The sequence below is a fragment of the Lepidochelys kempii genome, chromosome 4 (genome assembly GCF_965140285.1).
Source record: "Lepidochelys kempii isolate rLepKem1 chromosome 4, rLepKem1.hap1, whole genome shotgun sequence".
Taxonomy (NCBI): Eukaryota; Metazoa; Chordata; order Testudines; family Cheloniidae; genus Lepidochelys; species Lepidochelys kempii.
In genome coordinates, this window is record NC_136383.1 from 95,738,437 (window position 1) to 95,761,499 (window position 23,063).

The following is a 23,063-nucleotide window of genomic DNA, read 5'->3' on the forward strand; positions in this document are numbered from 1 at the left end:
CCATGAAAACACCTGTGCTTTATACTCATTTTAAATATAAATCTTGACAATCTCTATTAACACCATTTTGATTTCCCATCCTATTCCCCTTGCCACTTCCCTCTACATATACACAAGCTGTGCTGTCAGAAACTTCTAGTAGCTCCTTTTGCTAGTGACTCCAGTTCACTGTAAGTCAACCAGGTAGTGTCAATCAGACCACATTAAGGCAATCTATGCCCTAGGAATACGATGACATGGGTTTCCATTTGGCTCCACCCCTGCGCTGTGGCCCTGCCGTCTACTTGAAGTGCTGGTGGTAGAGACTGCAGCATGGGACCCTCTTTTCCCCCCAGGAAGAGCAGCAGGGACACCCCCCCTTCCTTCAGGAGCAGCAGAAGACCCTTCTTTCTCCAGAGAAGACAGTGCAGAGGGGGATAACACTTAGTACTTAGCTCATCAGCTTCAATATCTCTTTGGTGCACAAGTGAAGCATATTCGACTCTTCTCTGTCCACTCACCCACAGTCCTTTGCTGGCATGATGTAGGAGGCTACCACCACGCCATACTAATTTGCGTATAATTAACTCCCAATTGAGATGCATGGGGAAGTTCACCCCTCTTAGGGGCTGTTATTTCAGGCTGTCTGCAGACTCAGGCAGACATCATTGCATTGATTTACACTTGGTTCACGTTTTCAAACTTTTCTCCAAGACCAAGAGGATGGCGGGGTGGGTGGGGGGAAAGTCATAGGAAAGATGAGATTCTGATGTGATCACATGACTCCAGAAGCTAAGGTCCTAGGAACAGGCCTGTCATGCTCATGCCTTATTCCAGTCCTGGTAGCCATGGAAACAGGAACAAAGAAATATTTGGATTATGAAAGATGTATAGTAGGATTAGAACATGTAAACGTAAGCCCTCTGTTTCCCCAACCCTAAATAACAAACAGGTCTCCTGCCATCTTTTTTTCCCCAAGTTCAATTTATTTACTTCCTTTCCTCACACTATATTCCCTCCACATTCTCAAACTAGTCTTGTTACCTTGCTCTGTCCACTTTCTAACCTTTGGACACCATTCTTTAAGATCAGTGATTAATAATGCAGAGAACATTCCAAATAAGGTCTGATAAGGGCCTAGTACAGAGGAATCATTATTACCTCCATTTAAAACCAAATTCCCTAGGTTACCTATCAAAACATCTTATTTATTTCCTCTGCAGTTGCCACACACTGTCTCTCCTTCAGATCAGGTCTCATTAAACGTTTCCTCCTTTCCTCCAGGTCCCTTTCCTAGACAGTTGTGATTTAAAAGAGGAAAACATAATCTAATTGTCTAAACATAGGATTAAAGCCAAAAAAAAAAAATCAAAATTCTAATCCAGGTTTTTACACTGCCACCTTCTGATATTTTAGTTAAGCCATTTAACTTCTTCAACCTCAATAGTCTCACTCACACAATGAAGATAATTTATCATACAAAAGTTTTATTTGAATAAATTAAAGTTTATAAAGCACTTTGAAAATGGGAAGTAATATGCAAGTGTTAAGTTTTATTATTTTCTCTCTAGTTTCTTCCCGCTCTATAAAGCGTAGTAGACAAGCAGTTCTTTTAAAAGTGCATTTTTCTGGACAATAAGAAAATTGATTTAATTACAACTTGGCAATATCATCTCAAAAGTTTTAGTTATTGGAACTGAGCAGGCAAAATCCAAAACAAAAACAGAAATTGCCACACTTTTTTGTAAACCTTCTGATTCATAAACTGCTAAATCAAATTGTTAAAGCTATATAAAAAGCCAACCATAGCAGAATTAAATCTTTTCAGTCAAGTTTCAGACCAGAAGGAAGTTTTTTCATGGTGTTAGTAGTCCCTTAAAAGAGATTCTCCTTTCAGAAGAGTTTCCTCAACCTTAAGAATTGTGAAACTAGTAGATTCTGCTCTTATAATATTTTATTTTCATTTGTTTCTATGTGGCAATGGATTATAATGTATCATGTCATTATTTAGGAGTGAATTTTTATCTTGAAGGCCATTTTGGTAATTCTCTATAGCTCCCTTCCCCTTCATCTACTAGCTTCACTGGCCATAAGAAATTCTAAAGGTCTGCTCTCTCCCTCTTGACTCTTTTTCAGCGAATCTGCAATACAAAAATGAGAAGTACCATTTCAGTCTGGTCCAAAGTTAGCAAGACAAGGAAGCAAATTAAAACTAAAGCCATCTGTATGCAAACCCTGACTGAAGATACTTCTCTCTTGGACAAGGATAACCAAGCTGCATAATCTTGAAAGAGCAGACCTCATACCTCTCAGCTGTTCCTTAGACTATTAAGACAGTGATTTTACACCTTAATTTACCACTGTGCCACACACAGACCTGGTGTTCTTGTTATAATTGATAGATCATTTCTGATGTCAATCTATTCATTACACCCCACTGCATCTAAATTACCTATTACAATTATAGCTGTGCAATGGAGCACGGAATTTCTGAAAACTAAAAATGCCAAACACCACACAACACACCAGAATACTAACATTATTTTGTTTGAAGCTGCAAAGCTAAGACTAATTATAATGGTTTATACCATCTAATTACATTGCTGATTCAATCATGAATGTGGAATTACAAAAACTTTAGTGAGAAGAAACTCTAAAAATGGCATTGTGTGAGTGCATATTTATTCTGTTCCAAAGACTCATATGTTTACTCAATTTACAAACCAAAAGGTTGTTTTGTAAATGTCAGTGCTGCAAACTCAACCTGGTATCTGAAAATTCAAGCTGTATTCCTTCTATACCATCACTACCGCTGGCAATACAATTCTGCAAACAGAAACTGGATAGACAGAAAATTTCAAGCTATATCAATTTAGACACTTCTATGATATCACCTTCATCGCTGTAGGAGGTGAAGACTAAGGCAGAATAGTAACCAGCTTACTCTTCCATAGCTATATGGTCTTGCAGTGCTAACAGGAGCAGGTGCCATTATTCACATAATCACTCTTCTGACTATAATTATACCTTTAACTCCCTTTCAGCTGCTGCTCCCTCCTAGAAGATGAGGCCTCTGTATCTATCAAACATTCTCACCTCAACCTCTCTAGGATAGTGGTAATCCTCATCCCCAGGTAGGTCCAATTCATTATCACTCCCCAACCAACTTTCACACTGCCACCAGCCAGCCTTTCTGTTATCACCCACTCTTGGCTCCAAACCAGCTCCTTCTGACAATCCCAGGTCTATTCTCCTGACATAATCTGGTTTCCCACACTTGTTCCTGACCTCATGGTTGGGTTCAGAACCAGCACTAAGAGAAGAGGGTCCATTGCCAAGAATGCAAGCCAGGGATGAAGCAGGCTTTCCTATCCCAGGAAGCTGGGATGAATCAAAACCCCATCCCCAGCATAGCGGGTCTGGCCAATACCACGAAGTTTAGGAAAAAGTAGCACAGCACCATTCCTACCTTTTGTTATTTTTGTGGTGTTCTTGATTTTGTATCTTTGGTACATAGTGAGAAAGGTCAGATTCTCCCAACCCCCAATTTGTTTACACTCATTTTTGGTGCTTTTCATGTAGGATAGTCCTTGCTTTATTTATTTATTTTTACATTGTGCAGCACCTAGAGACCTGCTGTGATATGCTCCCATTGTTTTCTGCCCTGTCCCTCAAAATAGCAAGAGAGATGAAAAGTTACAATTGGTCTCTTTGTTTAGGTGGTTGGGAAGCAAACTGACCCAATGTATTTCAATAATTTATCCCCTTTTTGATAAAGGAATAGAGACGATCTGAATGCAAAAATTACCAAACATTAACATCCTCTTGTTTGAATCTGGAGAACTGCAACTAATTATAGTGGCTCACACACTCTAATTATGTTGCTGATCTAATCAGCTAACATCAGTAGAAGAGCTGAATAAATTTGCACAATAGCTGGGACAGACAGTCACACTCTTAATGGGACATAATGAAACATGCCAGCAGATTTAAAGCACGCTTATCAGTTGCATGGTCTACAAAACCAAAAGCCAACTGCAAAGTTCCTTTACCTTCCTAAAGCAGAAACACTAAATTTTAAGAAGTATAAATGCTTCTGACCTGGGCAGATCCTGGAATTAAAACAAATTTAGCCCCTTGGCTTTCCATTAGCTAGTGGTTAAATCCATTATGCAAAAGAAAATATGCAAAGAAGACACAGCTGATGAGTTTGTTTTATTCTTACTGTCAGCTCTCTGTGCACAGTGTGAGTGGCAGGCCTCTTTAAACTGAGCTCAATGCTAGTGGTGTCCTGTTTCAGTTCCACCAGAGATCCATCCTCTGTGACCCCTTCAAACTTTGGAGATCTTCTTAGTGAAGGAGCAAATATCACTGTTGTACATTCTTTATCCTTCTCTTCAAGTCCATTGAAGGTTTCGCCATTCATACAGACTTTTCCATCTACCTGCAGAACAATAAATAAATACTCTGAGGAAATAACACAGAAGATATCAATATCTTCAATATTGTTCAATATCTTCATTAATGATCTGGCGGATGGTGTGGATTGCACCCTCAGCAAGTTTGCAGATGACACTAAACTGGGAGGAGTGGTAGATATGCTGGAGGGTAGAGATAGGATACAGAGGGACCTAAACAAATTAGAGGAATGGGCCAAAAGAAATCTGATGAGGTTCAACAAGGGACAAGTGGGGAGTCCTGCACTTAGGATGGAAGAATCCCATGCACCGCTACAGACAAGGAACCAAATGGCTAGACAGCAGTACTGCAGAAAAGGACCTAGGGGTTACAGTGGACGAGAAGCTGGATATAACAACAGTGTGCCCTTGTTGCCAAGAAGAGTAACGGCATTTTGAGCTGTATACGTAGGGGCATTGCCAGCAGATCGAGGGACGTGATCATTCCCCTCTATTCAACATTGGTGAGGCCTCATCTGGAGTAGTGTCTCCAGTTTTGGGCCCCATACTACAAGAAGGATGTGGAAAAATTGGAAAGCGTCCAGCAGAGGGCAACAAAAATGATTAGGGGACTGGAATACATGACTTATAAGGAGAGGCTGAGGGAACTGGGATTGTTTAGTCTGCAGAAGAAAAGAATGAGGGGGGATTTGATAGCTGCTTTCAACTTCCTGAAAGGGGGTTCCAAAGAGGATGGATCTAGACTGTTCTCAGTGCAGAAGATGACAGAACGAGGAGTAATGGTCTCAAGTTGCAGTGGGGGAGGTTTAGGTTGGATATTAGAAAAAACTTTTTCATTAGGAGGGTGATAAAGCACTGGAATTCATTATCTAGGGAGGTGGTGGAATCTCCTTCCTTAGAAGTTTTTAAGGTCAGGCTTGACAAAGCCCTGGCTGGGATGATTTAGTTGGGGATTGGTCCTGCTTTGAGCAGGGGGTTGGACTAGATGACCTCCTGAGGTCCCTTCCAACCCTGATATTCTATGATTCTAAGATCAAGGTGGCATGTATTTTTCATTAATAAAATAATAAAGAATCTATACAATACTAACAATGGTTTAGCACACAATGAAAGACAGTCCCTGTCCTGAAGAGTTTACAGTAAAAATACAGACACTCAGGAGATAGGATCACTAGGAAATCCAGGAGGAGAAGATAAATTTTTTCTCCCCCATAAGTTGTAAATACACTTCTGTGGTCATTAACCTAAAAAGTGTTGTTTTTTTAAAGAGGACAAAATCAGCGTGGTCGCTTAGTCAGTAGGAAAAATCAGGGAATATTAGGGATGGGGAAGCTTCAATAAAAGCAAAAGAAGAGAGAGAGATAGAGAGAGAAACTAATGAGGTGTGACCCTCAAGACCTCAGTCGATCATAATTCATAAGTGATGAAATAATTAAAAATCCACAGTAAACTGCAAATTTTAGGCAGAGTTCTAAACGAAGAGGATGACTTGGAAATATGTCTTCACAGTACATTTTCAAGATAGTGCACCAACTTTAAAGGATACCTATATTGAATCCTTTATTATGCAGAGCATCACAGAGAGGCAAGAATGCTCAAGCATCTACAAACTATACCAGTGAACTGCTATGGAATCAGCCAGTCTCATCTTAATATTAGGTGGACTGTGCACTCTGGAGCACAGTAGCTTTATGTTTAAAAGGTCAAAAGCAGCAGAACTCAGCTGAGTATTCCTTTGCCCTACTACTCATAAGGGAGCAAGCCTGAAGTCAGCCCCTCCCCACCCCCCATCAAACAAGGGTTTGGAAACAAAGTCCCAATAGGCGGGGGGAGGGGGGGGAGGGAGGACCAGAGAGGGCTTCCCCTCTGCTCTCCAGAGAAGAAAGGAGATATGTCACTAGGCTTTCCTCACTAGATGTCAAACAGACAATAGCTATTAAAAATACACATCAGAAAAGAGAGTTAGCTATTTCCATTCTCAAGGCAAAGAAGTCACAGTTCAAGCTATCTTGGTCCCTTTTCCCAGCATTCATAACCCTACACTGAGGAGTAATGAATTCGGGATCAAGCTAGTTTTAACTGCATCTTCTTTAGCTTGATCATGTCACTGACTTTCCTTTAGTTCATGACTTTTTAAAAACAAAAGTTCACATTTATTAATATCACTATTAGATTTTGAATTAGGGTAGTACCCTAAAGGGTCCAGTCAGGATCAGGGCCCCACTGTGTAAGTCACTGTACATATAGTGAAGGTCTCTGCCCTACAGAACTTACAAGCTAAGTATGATGAGACAACAGATGGATACAGTAGACAGGGAAAGTGCAAGGTAACAGTGAGTTGATGTTATGATCAGCGTATTAAGGAGCAGTCACAGCACATCAGCTGCTTAGCTATAGTTGAGTGTTTTGCAGGCATGAAGGCAAATTGAGTTTTAAGGAGAGATTTGAAGGAGGATAATGTAGTGGTTTTGCAGATTTTTTTAAAGGGAGCTCCATCCATGAATAAGGAGCATCCTGGGAAGAAAGTGAAAAGGCGTTTGAGGAAAAATTAGACTTCTGGGCAACAAAGGCTATTACTGCTGGCAAAGAGATTACACAGATCAATGCCACATAAGAGATGGGTAAATGGGCCATGTGAAATGTTTTGAGATGGCTAATCTACAAGTACTATATACATAAAAATTTAAGTACAAATTCAGATGCAAGCCATTCCTTGGAACATTATGCTTTAGAGTACTATTCAAAATTGATGCAAAGAACATGAAGGACAGGGAACAGGTCTTTTCAATACACTGAAACATTTAAAGTGGCATACAGTTTCCCCTCACCTCTCAATCTTTCTCCATTCAGCTACCCTTGGTTTACTTTTTTGAGTCAACAGTCTGGGTAGAACCCTCCTGGATAGCAACTCAATTTGGAATACACAACCAACTGTGGACCAAGAGCAAACTGCACTTTCTGCTGACCTTTCCTGTTTGTGTGATCAGTCAAGGCTCTGCTCTGTATGTGAGGGAAATTCATTAAAGGTCCAACGCTGCCAGGGAGTGGGTATTTTTTGTGAGATGCTCAGTGCCCTCAACTCCCAGGGAAAGTAATGAGAGTTGAAGGTGCTTAGCACCTTACAAAAAATGACCTTAAATGGTGAAAAGCAGATTTTAGTGTATATGTCAAATGTTATCATGATGCAATAAAAAAAGACAACCTCTCCTACCACTTCCATCGTCTGCCCAAGTCAATATTACAGTTTAATTCTGAATACAAATGTTGGCAGGTCTTGAACCCACAAGTGCTCTGGGATTTTGTTGTATTATCTACTAGACAGGTCATGAAAGCTTTTAAAAATAAAAAAGCCAGAAAAAATACTGGCTAGTTAAGCCATCCATTTTCATGTCTCTGTTTAGACTAAAACATTTCTCTATTTACACAGGGAGGGAAAGCAAATGTTTGAATGATCAGAACAGATGCCCTGGTTGCAGAGTTAAACAAACATATTCCTCTCCTCCTGATCTGGAGCTAGTCAACACACTGTCATCATGGCAAAGCATCATAAATATATCAGTGTTTTAATTTAAACAGGGTAAAGCAATTGTATAACAATTCTTTTTTGGATAATTCTTACTGAAATAGATCACACTGTCCCGCATAAAGTAAGCAGCTAAGCTCTGAGGAGACTACGCATGTTCTCTTTAGTTTGTCCATATATACCTGCTTCTTCCCTTTATTTTCATTCTATGAATTTTTTAAAATAGTCAGGATCAGAAGCCAGAGAAAGATCCATGGGTCATGCAATAACAGCTGTAAAATTCAAACTTCAAGAGGCTGATCAAGTCAACTGAGGAAAAATTGAGTTACTAGTTTTATATTTCAGCAAATCAACATGAACCCTCTGGCAGTGAACACCAGAAAAATATATTTCAAGATATAAAATATTAATCTAGCATAATAGAAATGTATTTTGCTTTATACATGAAGTAAAGACACAATCTCTGTTCCAAGGAAATTACAATGGATTCTGAGTACAACAAGACAAGCACCAGGGTAGCTGACATCATGCAAGAAGAGGAAAGGAAGAAATATGCTAATTTAGGGTAAGGGGTTGCTTGGATAGCATATTACACCTCATGTGTATTAAGGGGGATAGGAACTATTTTTATTTTTGTTTATTTATAGGGAATTAATTTAGGATTAGAGTAGGAGGGTGGATCACGGTTTAGGGGAGAAAACCTTAATTGTGCATTGATGATCTCATTCAATGGTATTTTAAGGTCTCTTTCTTTTTCCATTTGTTAATTTAAAACTTATGTAGGAGAATGCTTTATATTCTAATCATCAGCCATTATAAATCATTATGGTTCACTCAGGTAAATGCTGCCCTGGAGAACAGGATTCTGTCCTTGCTACTGCCACAGAGTTTCTCTGTAATGCTGGGCAAGTCACTTAAACCAGACATTTCACAAGTGGTCACTCATTGTGTGTTCCTCATTTTCTGGGTGTCTGACTTGAAACCCTCGAGTCTGATTTGCAGAAGTGCTGCCCCCACACAGTTGCAACTGAAGTCAATGGGAGCTGTGTTTTGAATGTTTAAAGTGCTCTATAATTTGAAGAACTCTGAAAAATCAGGTCCTCAGCATCTCACCTTGGGCACTCAGAATTAATGAATATTTTACCTTAAATTTCTCTGTGCCTCAGTTCCCCATCTGTAAAATGGGGATAATAATACCCCTTCTCAACAAGGTGTTGTGAAAATAAATCCATTAATATTCATGAAGCACACAGACAGTACAGCACCACAGAAAAGCCATAAAAAAGCTTATAAGAAAATTAATATGTTTGTCTTCAGAGCAGGGTTTGAATAGAGTGAGGTAAAAAATTCAGCCTGAGGCACACAACTGGCATGGAAAATTTCAGTCTCAGTGATTAAAGATTCACAAAGTTATAAGCAACTGAATACAGGGTCTTATAATGCAAGTGTGAGGCAACCTTAATAATAGGCAAAGCTGACAACACCCCCGCATTCGTTTTTCTCTCACCACAAAAAAAACAAAATGATGAATTTTGTAATGTATGGCTATGTTGCTTCCCATATGCCTTAATCCTAAATTGCCTTTCACATTTATGAATTCACGTGACGTATGTTGTTGTTCCTTTGACATTTAATTGATTTTGACCAGTGCAAGGCATCTTACCTTAAATGTTTTCAAGACCTGTTGTGTGTTTTTGGGTTGTGCATAAGGCTTGGGTGTCAGCATAGGCACAGCCTTGGAGACAACAGTTTTGCTTGGAGATGTTTGGCCTGTTGAAACACTGGCTTCCGATTCACTGATGGGAACAATGGTTGCTTCGATCGTGGCAGTGTATTTTGGAGGAGGCAGTGATTGTTGCCGTAAGTATCTCATAGGATTTGGGTCCTTCAGTGGTGATGATGAATTTGGCTCCACCGAATGGCTTCTTTCCAGAATTTTTGGCATCTCCAAGCGTTCAAGGACAGCTTCGCTAATGGTGAACCTTTCAATGTATTGTTGGAGTATGCTCTCTGCCTCCTCACGTGACCTGGCATTCTTGTAGGCCTCATGCAGCTCCTTTTCTCTTCTCTCTCTGTGTGGGAGGCAACACAAGAAAGATTAATACAGAGAGAATTACCCATGTGCACCAAGCCTGAGGTGAAATTTGGGCCAAATTCTCCTCTACAATCCACACTACAGTGATTATGTGTAACTGTAAGAGTAGCTCATTTCTTTCCTCAGGCATGATGTCCCCACTACAAGCAGAGCAACAGCTACACAAAATACTTGAAGCACACAGTATTCTTAAATATGCAATTGCACTTCCGTAGAACAACCTACTTCTCCTCCACAATTTCTCTGTAAGTCTTGATGCTTTTCCTTCGCTCACTTGTTCCATCACTGCCACTCAATAATCTTTCCATCTTTTTTCTCTCTGCTTCTTTTTTAATTAGGTCCTGTGAAGCGCTTCTTCTGCGACTTTTCCATCGTGCCAGATCCTATACCAGAAGGGAAGACACATGCATATTCTGAGCTTTATAACACTTGTCACAGAAATGATCTGCTTTTGGTTAAGTAAAAGCCTCACAGCTGAACACCTCAATCGGCAGTTGACTACTCAACAACTGAATGACTGCAGCTGTAGACTGATTTCACGTACCGAAATGGCCAACAGTGTAACAATCCTTAATTTTAAAAAAGTGATAAAAGAAATTATTTTTTAAAAATTGGGGAAAAAATGGTTGACTATTTCTGTCAGTGGGTTTCACTGTAGTTTCCACATCTTTGCCGGTTCATTTTTTCCCTATTGGTCATGTCACTAATTTTAATTTGTGATGGGCCTGTTGTGACTTTCTGGTGCTGCAGGACTGTATTAACTGAAAGCATTGACAGGTTTCAGAGTAACAGCCGTGTTAGTCTGTATTCGCAAAAAGAAAAGGAGTACTTGTGGCACCTTAGAGACTAACCAATTTATTTGAGCATGAGCTTTCGTGAGCTACAGCTCACTTCATCGGATGCATACCGTGGAAACTGCAGCAGACTTTATATATACACAGAGAATATGAAACAATACCTCCTCCCACCCCACTGTCCTGCTGGTAATAGCTTATCTAAAGTGATCATCAGGTTGGGCCATTTCCAGTACAAATCCAGGTTTTCTCACCCTCCACCCCGCCACACAAATTCACTCTCCTGCTGGTGATAGCCCATCCAAAGTGACAACTCTTTACACAATGTGCATGATAATCAAGTTGGGCCATTTCCTGCACAAATCCAGGTTCTCTCACCCCCTCACCTCCCTCCCAAAAACCTCACACACAAACTCACTCTCCTGCTGGTAATAGCTCATCCAAACTGACCACTCTCCAAGTTTAAATCCAAGTTAAACCAGAACATCTGGGGGGGGGGGGGAAGATAGGAAAAAACAAGGGGAAATAGGCTATTTCCTATAGGTAATAGGTAGCCTATTTCCCCTTGTTTTTTCCTACCTCCCCCCCCCCAGATGTTCTGGTTTAACTTGGATTTAAACTTGGAGAGTGGTCAGTTTGGATGAGCTATTACCAGCAGGAGAGTGAGTTTGTGTGTAATAGCTGGTAATAGCTCATCCAAACTGACCACTCTCCAAGTTTAAATCCAAGTTAAACCAGAACATCTGGGGGGGGGGGTAGGAAAAAACAAGGGGAAATAGGCTATTTCCTATAGGTAATAGGTAGCCTATTTCCCCTTGTTTTTTCCTACCCCCCCCCCCAGATGTTCTGGTTTAACTTGGATTTAAACTTGGAGAGTGGTCAGTTTGGATGAGCTATTACCAGCAGGAGAGTGAGTTTGTGTGTGTGGTTTTTGGGAGGGGGGTGAGAGAACCTGGATTTGTGCAGGAAATGGCCCAACTTGATTATCATGCACATTGTGTAAAGAGTTGTCACTTTGGATGGGCTATCACCAACAGGAGAGTGAATTTGTGTGGGGGGGGTGGAGGGTGAGAAAACCTGGATTTGTGCTAGAAATGGCCCAACCTGATGATCACTTTAGATAAGCTATTACCAGCAGGACAGTGGGGTGGGAGGAGGTATTGTTTCATATTCTCTGTGTGTATATAAAGTCTGTTGCAGTTTCCACGGTATGCATCCGATGAAGTGAGCTGTAGCTCACGAAAGCTCATGCTCAAATAAATTGGTTAGTCTCTAAGGTGCCACAAGTACTCCTTTTCTTTTTTTGAAAGCATTGAGAAGACCAGTTATCCAAAGATCAGCATATTCATCTTTAGTCTTCATCCTAATGACTATGGGGAAAACCCTGGTCACTGCAGCATGAAGAATAAACAGATTTGGTATAGAGTGAGTGTTGGAGGGTGGAAATCACAGTAATTCAAGAGGATGAAATCCTCCTTCTGCATCACGGGAGGTCAGTGGGCCTGTTCTTCTACCCCCTGTTGCAGCCTCAGGGTAGTAACTTCCCTTGTTGCTTTGCAACTTTTCCACCTATTAGTTGGTTAGTAGATGCACAACTCTGAAGATTCACTAACTGTGAACAAAGTAGTCATGCGCTGGGGTGACGAAAACCTCACAGAACACAACCCGTGTCATATGTTCCTTGCATCCTCTTTGGTTCATGAATTCAGAGCCTTTTGTGGCCACAGAGGACTATGGAAGAAGATCTGTCCCTAGATTAGGTACTAGAATGTTATCAACAATGTAAAATCCGTAAGGCAATGTTCCAAAGCTGTAAAATCATTTTGCGGCCAAATGTTATACAGCCAAATTTTATTTTAAGAAAACAGCTTGATATTCATATATAAACAATAGGAAGGACATATTGGTCACTCTGACAACTAGTTTAACACCATTACTAAATTAGTGTACAGAACATATTTCAAGTATCTTTAACAAGTTACAGTTTAAAAGAAAAACAGCATTACTACACAGATACTTGTTTCAAACATTATTTAATGAACTACACAGTTTTCTAAATGGCACGTTAGTCCAGAAAAGATGGTTACCTTTCGTAACTATTGTTCTTCGAGATGTGTTGCTTTGCTCACGTCCATTCCATTGTGGTGTGTGTGCTCGCCAGTGCCAGAAGTTTTTCCCTCAGTGGTATCCATAGGGAATTGGCTCTGGCACCCTCTGGAGTGGCATGCATATGTGCCGGTATAAAGGGCGCTGCCAGCTCCCCACTCCCTCAGTTCCCTCTTGCCGGATCTCTGACAGAGGGGAAGGAGGGTAGGTCATGGAATGGACTTGAGCAACACATCTCAAAGAACACCAGTTACGAAAGGTAACTGTCTTTTCTTTGAGTGTTTGCTCATGTCCATTCCATTGTAGGCGACTCCCAAGCAGTGCCACCAGAGGCCAATAGAAGTTCATGGATATGTCGATTGGAACACAGCTCTGCCAAATCCAGCATCATCTCTGACTTGCTGGGTGATGGCGTAATGTGTGGTGAACGTGTGTACTGAAGACCAGGTTGCAGCCCTGCAGATGTCCTGGACAGGGATGTGCACCAGGAAGGCAGCTGAAGTCGAGTGAGCCGTCATCATCAGTGGAGGCACAGCCTGCGCCAACTGGTAACAAATACGGATGCAGGTGGTGATCCAATTCGAAATCCTCTAAGAGGACACCAGAAGGCCCTTCATCCTGTCAGCGATCGCGATAAAGAGCTGGGTCAATCTGCGAAAGGGCTTGATGCGTTCCAAGTAGAACGCCAGGGCATGCCTGACATCCGAGTGTGCAGCTGCCTCTCCTCATTGATCATGTGAGGCTTTGGACAGAACACCAGGAGGAAGATATCCTGGCTGACACGGAAGTGTGACACCACCTTTGTCAGGAAGGCCATATGGGGCCGCAACTGGACCTTGTAAAATACTGTGTATGGGCTTTAACTTCGGAGACGCATCTCACTGGGCTAATAGCTACAAGGAATGCAACCTTCCACGGCAAGTGGGAAAGGAAACAAGAAGCCATAGTCTCAAAGGGAGGACCTGTGAGCCTGGAGAGGACCAGGTTGAGGTTCCACTGGGGAACTGGGTCCCGGACTGGGGGAAAAGAGTCTTTCAAGGCCTTGCAGGAATCTGATCGACATCTCATGCGAGAACACTGATCTACTGTGGATGTGAGGATGGAAGGCCAATATGGCAGCCAGGTGCAACTTGATCGAAGAGAAGGTGAGACCTTGGTGCTTTAAGTTAAGCAGGTAATCCAGGATGGATTGCAGAGATGACTGGGTCAGGGAGATATTCCGCTCTGACACCCAGCAGGAGAAATGCTTCCACTTTGCCAGGTAAGTTGCTCTGGTGGAGGGATTTCTGCTCTCCAAGAGAACCTGCTGTACTTGACTAGAACAGGCTTGTTCCTCTGGATTCAGCCATGCAGCATCCAAGCTGTGAGGTGGAGAGAGACAAGGTTTGGGTGCAGGAGTCGACCGTGATCCTGTGAGAATAGGTCTGGGTGGCTGGGAAGTGGCCATGGGGCTGCAACAGCCAGTTCCATGAGCATGCCGAATCAATGCTGGTGAAGCCATCCTGGAGCAATCATAATGACCTGTGTCTTGCCCCTCTTGATTTTTGAGAGGACTTTGCTGATGAGCAGAATTGGTGGGAAGGCGTACGTCAGGTCCCCTGACCAAGACAGGAGAAAGGCATCGGATGGTGAGCCTCTGCCAGGGCCTTGAAAAGAACAAAACTGATGAGACTTTCTATTCTGTCTGATGGCAAATAGGTCCACCCACTTCTGGAAGAGCATTCTGACAACCTCCGAGTGCAGGGACCAGTTGTGGTGCGAGAAGGATGACCTCCTGAGGTGATCCGCCAGCACGTTCCAGACGACGGGGAGGTGCGAGACTTCCAGTTGCATTGCATGCTGGATGCAGAAGTCCCACAGACAGAGGACCTCCTCGTGCAGAGCCGACGATCAAGCGCCCCCCTACCTGTTGACGTAGAACATGGAGGCCATGTTGTCCGTCAACACTTGCACCACCCGACCAGATAGTTGGGAAAGGAAGACACTGCAAGCCACACAGATGGCTCTGAGCTCCCTGATGTTTATATGCGATGCAAGCTCCTTTCGAAGCCATAACCCTTGAGTTCACAGTGTACCAAGATGCGCTCCCCAACCGAGATTGGACGCATCTGAAATCAGGGAGACCATGGGTTGTGGGCTTGCAAATAGCACACCTTCCAACAACAGAATCAGGTCAGACCACAATTTCAGAGAGGTAAGTACCCATGGGGGGATCATGATGACCTTGTCTAGGTAATGTCTGGCCAGGGAGTAGACTGTTGCCAGCCACACATGGAGAGGAGGCAGCCTGAATCTCGCATGTCGAACAACGTATGTGCATGCTGCCATGTGCCCCAATAGCTTGAGACAGACCCGGGCAATGGTGAGCAGATGGGCAATGACGCTGGCAATCAGATCTGACATTGCCCTGAGCCTGGCCTCTGGCAGGAATGCTCTGGCTTGGGTAGATTCGAGAACTGCTCCAATAAACTCTATCTGTTGGACCGGGATTAATGTTGATTTTTGTTCATTTATTGACAGGCCCAGAGTTTGACAAGTGGCTTGCAACATCTCAACGCTGTGCTGGACCTGGATCGGCCCTTGGTGAGTCAGTCATTGAGTTATGGGTAAATCTGGATACCTCGATGTCTGAGGTAGGCTGCCACCACCAACATGCATTTTGTAAACACCCTTGGCACTGTTGCTAAGCCAAAAGGGAGCAGTGTGAATTGCTAGTGGGCGGTCTCAACTACGAAACATAGGAACTGTCTGTGTCCATGAAACATCGATATGTGAAAGTAAGCATCTTTCAGATCGAGGGCAGCGGACCAGTCTCCCGGATCCTGGGAAGGAATGATGGAGGGCAAAGAGACCATGTGGAGACCACGCAGAAGTTCAACTTCTTGAGATACTTGTTGAGGCTCCGCAGGTCGAGGATGGGGTGTAGACCCCCCCCACCACCACTACCCTTGGCTTTTGGGATAAAAAAAAATAATGGGAGTAAAACCCTTTCCCCCTCAAGTGCAGAGGGACTTCCTCCACGTCTCCCACCCACAGAGGGCCCTGCACCTTCTGAGCGAGCAGATGCTTCTGAGAAGGGTCCCTGAAGAGGGACAAGGAGAAGGATGGAGGGGACAGAAATAAACTGGAGGGTATATCCCCCTGCTACTGTGCTGAGGACCCACTGGTCTGATGTTATGGAGGCTCAGGCAGAGAAGAAGGGGGACAAATGGTTGGAAAATAACAGGGGAGCAGGATCCAGGACACAAGCTGGAAGGTCGCCCTCGAGCGCACCCTCAAAATGCCTGTTTGTTACCCTGTTGGTTACGGGTGGAGGTTGAGTAAGCTGAGGGGCTGGCTGATGGCACTGCCAGCGCTTATCCCCCTTGCCCTTCTTGCGGAAGGGTTCTGACCGAGGTTGGCTCCCAAACCTGTGGGACTGTTGCGGCTTAAACTGCTTCCTTGCCAGCCCCAGCATGTACAGCCCCAGGGAGCGCAAGATAGCCCTAGAGTCTTTCAGACCATGTAATTTACTGCCTGTTTGTACTGAAAACAGTGTCAGACCATTGAATGGGAGGTCCTGGATGGATTGTTGAACCTCCATTGATAGGCACAAGGACTGCAACCAGGACACCCGCCCCATAAAAAATGGCCAAAGCCATGGTCCTGGCCTCAGAGTCTGCCATAACTGAGGCTGCTTGGAGGGCTGCCCTGGCAACAGCTTTGCCCTCATCAGGGATAGCCAGGAATTCCTTCCTGAGCTCCTCTGGCAGCAAGTCCATAAACTTGGCCATCGACTGCCAAATATTAAAATCATAATGGCCAAGCAAGGCCTGATGGTTTGTCACTCTCAGCTGGAGGTTAGACATAGAATAAACTTTTCTACCAAAGAGATCAAGCCTCTTTGCCTCCTTGTTCGTGTTGATCCCGGTTGGCCCTGTCTATCGTGCACATTGGCTGCTGACACAACCAGTGAGCTCGGGACTGGGTGGGTATAAAGATACTCATACCCCTTAGTGGAGAAGTAGCATTTTCTTTCTGCCCACTTGGAGATGGGGGGGCAGGGAGGAGGGTGTCTGCCACAGGGCCTTAGTGATTTTCACCACTCCCGTGTGCACCAGCAATGCCACACTGGGAGGGGGCTGCTGCACTTAGCACGTCGAACAGGGAGTCCAAGGGCTCCACCAGTTCCTCGGCTTCCAGCCCCAGATTTGAGGCGACCCTCTTCAAAAGCTCCTGGTGGGCCCTTACATCATCCTGAGGAACTGAGTGAGAGGGCCCTGCTATCGCCTCATTGGGTGAAGATGATGAGGGGACAGGTACAGATGGGTCTGCCAACTCCATTCCTTCTGCTAGGGGAGCCTCGGCCAACGCTGACTGGCCTTGGGGAGCCTGCTCCGACTCCGCATATGAGTCAGGGGGCAGGCAGGAGACTGTCACTGACTGTCTTTCAGATGCCCCCGAGACCGACCTATGCTCCTGCAATGGGTGGGGAAACCCCCAGTGGTTCCACAGTTGCCAAGGGGTTGGCCACTGGCGGCCCAGAGGGGAATGTCGATGCCCCTGGTGGGTGGCCTTGGGCTGCAGGCAGGGTCTCCTCCTCTCTGGCTGAGGAGGGAGAGACTTGTCTGGGGGAACAGGACAGTACCAAGGCTGCCTGTCTACCCCGATCCCATCGGCTCTGGCTGCGGACCTCCATTGAGGACCTGTACGGGGGCGATGGATCTCAGTGCCACGATCCTGGTGACCGACGGCGGCATTCGGCAGATCGGCAATGGTACCCCGGCAATCGATGCCTCATGCTTAGTGAGTGGTGCTGCTCCATAGATTGGGAGTGGAAATTGGAGTGAGAAGACCAAGGTATCAGAGACTGTCAAAATGCCTGCAGTGAACCATACCGGTGATCCAGAGAAAGGGCTCCAGGGACTGACATCTCAACCCTCCGGAACGGTGCCGTGCGCTGGAAGAGTGGCTTGGATGCTCTCGGCACCGGGCCTCTGGGGACTGGTGCCGCGCCTCTGCGGATCTGCACCAGACAGCAGGCAATTGACACCTAGAGCCCGAGGAACGCTGCCTAGAGTCTGGGGACCCACGCCAGGAACTCTGGCAGGTAAGCTGACCTGTGCCTGGGGGATGGTGGTGCTGCTCAGGTGAGTGCTGACGGGGCACACCCAGAAGCGAGGAGCAGTGCCGCACTGATGGAGACGGCTAGAAGGGTCCCAAGGCAGGTATACCCCTCGAATGGGGCACCTCAGCAGCCAGCATGGGCAGCACCAGAAGGGACAGTATATCCTTAGTAGCCTGAAAGGCCTCCAGCGTGGACAGCACTGCCAGGTACCGAGTGCCTCTGCCACTTCTTGGGATGGCAGGCGGGTCTTGAACTGGGCTCGACAGTTCAGTGGGAGTCACAGCCTGGCCACTGTCTGGAGGGGAAGAGCTGCCCCTTGTGGTTTTTGCTCTCCTCCAGCCCTTTCTTTCCTTCCCTTTATGGGATGTAGAACGCCCCCTCCTGCCCTTTCTTTGCTTTTTAGCGGGTACCGGAGATGGGGATCGGCACCGGTTAGAGGTTGGTGCTGGCGGTGCATTTCGCACTGAGGCTGCAGTGTTTCTAGCAAAGTCCACTGGCCGGTGCGAGGGCCGACTCCATAAGGAGCACTTGGAGACGAAGGTCCCACTCCTTTTTGGTCTGTGGCTTGAAGCTCTTGCAAATGCAACACTTGTAGCTCACATGGTTTCCCCAAACACTTCAGGCAGCTTTCTATGGGAATCACTGACTGGCATGGGTTTTTTGTAATAAGGTTTGAAGGTAACAAGGTTTACAAGGTTTGAAGCCCAGGGACTGCGACATGCCCCGTTCCTAGGCTGAGTCCATACGGGACTAACTATTTCTAACTTTACGCTAAGGGAACTATTAACTACACAACTTTAAACAACTATATACAACAAATTCACTACTAGACACAGAGACAGGAAAGCTTGCAAAGCAAGGAGACATTTCAGCACTGTAACTGGTGGTAAGAAGGAACTGAGGGAGGGAAGGGGCCAGCAGTGCCCCTTATACCGGCACATACGCACGCCACTCCAGGGGATGCCAGAACCAGTCCCCTACAGATACCACTGAGGGGAAAACTTCCGGCGAAACCAGTGCATGTAGCACACACACCAATAATGGAGTGGACATGAGCAAGCACTCGAAGACAAAAATATTTTAATTGAATTTATCAGTAAACTATCAGAAGGTACCATAAGCATAATTTACTTTATTAAAAAGAATACACACTGTTACTTTTAATTTATCTTAAATCAGCAAGATACTGATGTTACACTCAGGGGAACGCTCATCAAAACAGTTCTTCATATGATCCACATATATTTCAGTCCATAATCCCTTTCTTCAAATGTGGTACTCTCTTGATTTCCTGTTACTAATTATTCCTGTTGAAGCAGTAAAACCTTTACTTATTTATGTACTCCCAGTACTGCCTGTTTAGAAATTAGTTTTTCCATTAGCAAATTTCACAACATAAACTTTTTAACATAAACTTGCCTTCTCTTTTTGCAAATGGATATAATTTGTTTTAAGTTTTCTTATTTTAAAATCAGCAGAGATAGAAAGGAAGCAACTGAAATCTATGAAACTGCAAATCACTAGCAAACTTACTGCATAGGCATATACTAGCTAGTGGATTCATCAAGAACAATAATGAACCATGAATACAAACAATGTCCTCACCCTGTTCTTACGGTACCAAGGACACTGAATAAGGGAATTTATAGTAGTTCTTAACAAATAATAGAGCTTAGTGTGCAGTATCAAGAGACGGTCCAGGAAATTCATATAGAGTAGCTCAGGGTGCTTTGTATTTCAGCAGTCAGAGTCCCAGAACTTCTCAAACAAAAAAATACAAGTCAGAAGGAATAAATCTTTATTGGGTGTCCCCAGTTGATATGGACTTACACACACACACCCCGATATCAGTAGGCTATTACCATGCTGCATCTATTGCACTAATCAATTCTTAGTTTTATAAGCAAACTGTTTTTAGTATTTATTAAAACTTCTACTAAAAGCAGCCTCTCAAATGTTTAAAAATAGTGTTTTATATATATAAGGAAGTTACTGGAGCAATTGCTTTCGAATGGAAAAAAATCTTAAGAACAGGATATTCAAAATTAATCATTTAGAACCAGTGCTCCTAAAGTGAGTCCGCATTAATCCCTTTGGTGCTGATTTACTTATACACTGTTTCAATGCTTTCTTGAATGTCTGAGTTTACAGTGATTTGTGGAAATCAGCACCAATACACGAGAGCACATACAGGGGGTGTTTTGAGAGGGTTTTTTTGGGGGTGGGGTGGGGGGAGTAGCATTCTACTTTTAAGTAAAACAAACTTGGGAGGTAACTTTGTTGGCTGGGATTGGACTGAAAAATGTTAATCCACCATTATCCTGTCTGAGTGTTATAAGCATAACACTTCATTTACGCAGATTTATTAGGACTCTGCCCATTCTGGGCTCCTTCTGTATTGTTTAGTTTGGCTTTTTTGTTATTTATGGATTTGAGCAAGAATTTTTACTTCAGAAAAACAGATAAGAGCATAAGCAGAATTGTTCCCAGGCACAGCATTTTCCAAAGCTTTCCAGGAAGCAAGAGCAGCTTTTTCAAACAGAACAACTCGACAGAGCCTCATGTCATCCAATGCCAGATGAACTGCAGGCTCTTATGCCTAGTGGCAATCCTAATCCTGAAAACCTCACTCCAGATTGTTTTGTTGAAGAGATTACACAGCGAATCTGGATTTAACAGGTTCATTTTATACCTTACTGGAGTGAATACTCTGCCTTGACAAATGCTGTTGTTGGAGGCGACATTATGCTGTACTCACGTCTTGCCATCTGTCCTCATCCTCTTTCAGTTGGTTGTGAATATGCTGTAGTTTTTCATGGCGAGCCTTGCTGTGAGGCTGCATCACAGCTTCATCTTCACACCTCATGTCAAACATACTCAGACTCCTAAACAAAGGATGAACAATAAGCAGATCATTAGTTTACACTGATAAAATGGTTTAAACCTAGCCCACATGAAGGTGCTAGAACAAAATCAAATACATCTCTCTGTGGAAGCTTCCAAAAATCAGAGTATATCAAAAGGACTTATTGGTATCCACATTAGGTCCATGTACAACTGCAAGCACATTAGCACCACCTTTCTCAAGTATCCCTTGTTTTTAATATTAGACAGCAACATTTTCTTTCCATTATCACTTGTCCCCCGTTAATAGGGTTAAAAATTTAAGAATGTCTTAAAAATACTCTAATCAGAGCCACTTTAAAATGCCGAACTTTCTGAAACTCTCTTCCTGAATCACTTTTGAGAAGACACCTCAGATTTCTCTCTCTGTAGCAGAGATTGGATTTTATTTTATAACAAAACAAGAGAGGTTTGAGAGGTACAGTATTATAGGCTGCGTTGCAGGTTAAATGCCAATGGTAAGTAAACTGTGAGAATCTGCCCTGGGAAGTGCATGAAGTATGAATGGTCACGTTATAGTTTATTTTTCATGAAGAATCACAATATTATTAGCAATGAACTATTAATACATCTGTTCTAATAAAGGAAAGGCACAAAACCTGTACAACAACTGCCATGATCTAGTCCACAACTATTTCTTTATATTTCTGTTCTTATCTTTGGAGAGTTAAAAGGTCATAGTTACATATTACAGTACATCACATATTACAGTATATTAATTTTGTTTAAAGATATTCACATGAAGATACTAAGTATATTATTTTTTGAAGTGTCTGGTACTTGCAAAACATTACCTCATTTGTGCCATTAAAACAATAAGCCATGCAGTTCCATGAGGTAATTCCACAGCATTATTCAAAAACCCCTCTATAGCTAGAATGAGCCAATCAGCAGCAGAAGCACAATGAAGATAAAATGGTTAAAACTGCAAGCAACAGTGCACATACTTATTTATGTATACAGTTTAACAGTCTACAAATTCAGTAATGAAGACTGTTATGTATGTGTAGGTTTAGCTCAAATCTATATCCAAAGAACCAAGACGCAAATTAACCTTTTTCCAAGGAAAAATAAACAAACGTTTTTATAGTCTTCCATTAATGCATAGAGAGGGCACACCCATAATTCCTATCCACACTAATGGAAGTTACCCATAGACACAGAACACACTCTATAACCCTTAGTTATGTACACTGAGCATAAGTTATTATTAAGCTTACTAACAATTTTGAAAAAAGCACAGAGAGCTGAGCAGAAACCCTAGTGATTCCCCACTGATTGTAACTTCAGGGTTGTGTTACTCCAGAATGGGGCACTGTTAAATACTAAAGTCTAAAAGGCTATATGGTTTGTGTGTTTGTTCGTTTTATTTAATGAACTAAAGAAATGCCATGCACTAAGGGACATTTCAAAAAATTAATTTGGAGTGTGGAGGATTTTTAAAATTTTAACATGGAAATACCTGTCACCTCTGATGATTTACTGCAATTTAAGAAGTTTGTGAACTCTTAGGAATAAGGCCTTAGATAACAGAAATTAGCAATCTATGGCAAATGGTTCAAAGGAGTTTCATAAGCCTCCCAAGTCCTGCAGACACAAAGAATAATTCTCATTCAGAGGAGTAAAAAGAATCCCCCAAATGCCTGATTAGTCATTTCAATTACCCGCTTGCCAACAGCATCTAATTCTGCCAGCTTCTCTGTCACACAGTGCTTGGGAATTAAGTTCTGTAACATATGACAATTGGGCAAATACTTTTACACAGGGAGACACAATGGAGAAGCTAGCTTTCCCTCGCAGCATTAGTCAGGTTCTCAGAGGGAGAAGTATGGAGGAGCTGCATCTCAAGGTACTGTGCTCTGTCTGCTCTGACTGACAGCATCACATACAATATCTTTAAGGAAAGCTATTTATCCCCCTTGATGTCGTGGAACAGGTCCCGGATTGGCATGGTCTTCTCTGCCTGAGAAGAATGATCTTGAAAGCAAGGAAAAGAAACCTGGACTATGAACTACTGTTCAAAGATAAAACTTTTTTCTCTCTTCAACTAAAAATGGCCATTAGAGAAGAAGTTCTCCACAGTATTCTTCTCCTCATTTATAATTTAAAAAATAATCAAACATCCCATTCAAGCAGA

General features: G+C 43.2%; 1 protein-coding gene across 22 annotated transcripts in view; it reads right to left on the reverse strand.

The window, feature by feature from the left end:
- Positions 1-23,063, reverse strand: part of LIMCH1 (LIM and calponin homology domains 1) — a 339,019-nt gene that overhangs the window by 55,950 nt on the left and 260,006 nt on the right. For 21 of the 22 annotated variants that reach the window (XR_012158684.2, XR_012158683.2, XM_073342172.2 and 18 more), the window contains 4 exons: positions 20,781-20,907; positions 10,241-10,398; positions 9,584-9,992; positions 4,205-4,423 (listed from right to left, as the gene is read on the reverse strand). Coding sequence is in view for 20 of the 22 variants with exons in the window: in XM_073342172.2 (XP_073198273.1) it covers positions 4,205-4,423; positions 9,584-9,992; positions 10,241-10,398; positions 20,781-20,907 (913 nt within the window). In the remaining 2 variants the exon portion in view is untranslated. Of the gene's footprint in view, positions 1-1,845; positions 2,121-4,204; positions 4,424-9,583; positions 9,993-10,240; positions 10,399-20,780; positions 20,908-23,063 lie in introns of those variants that run through there. The other variant, XM_073342179.2, reaches the window with a different exon arrangement.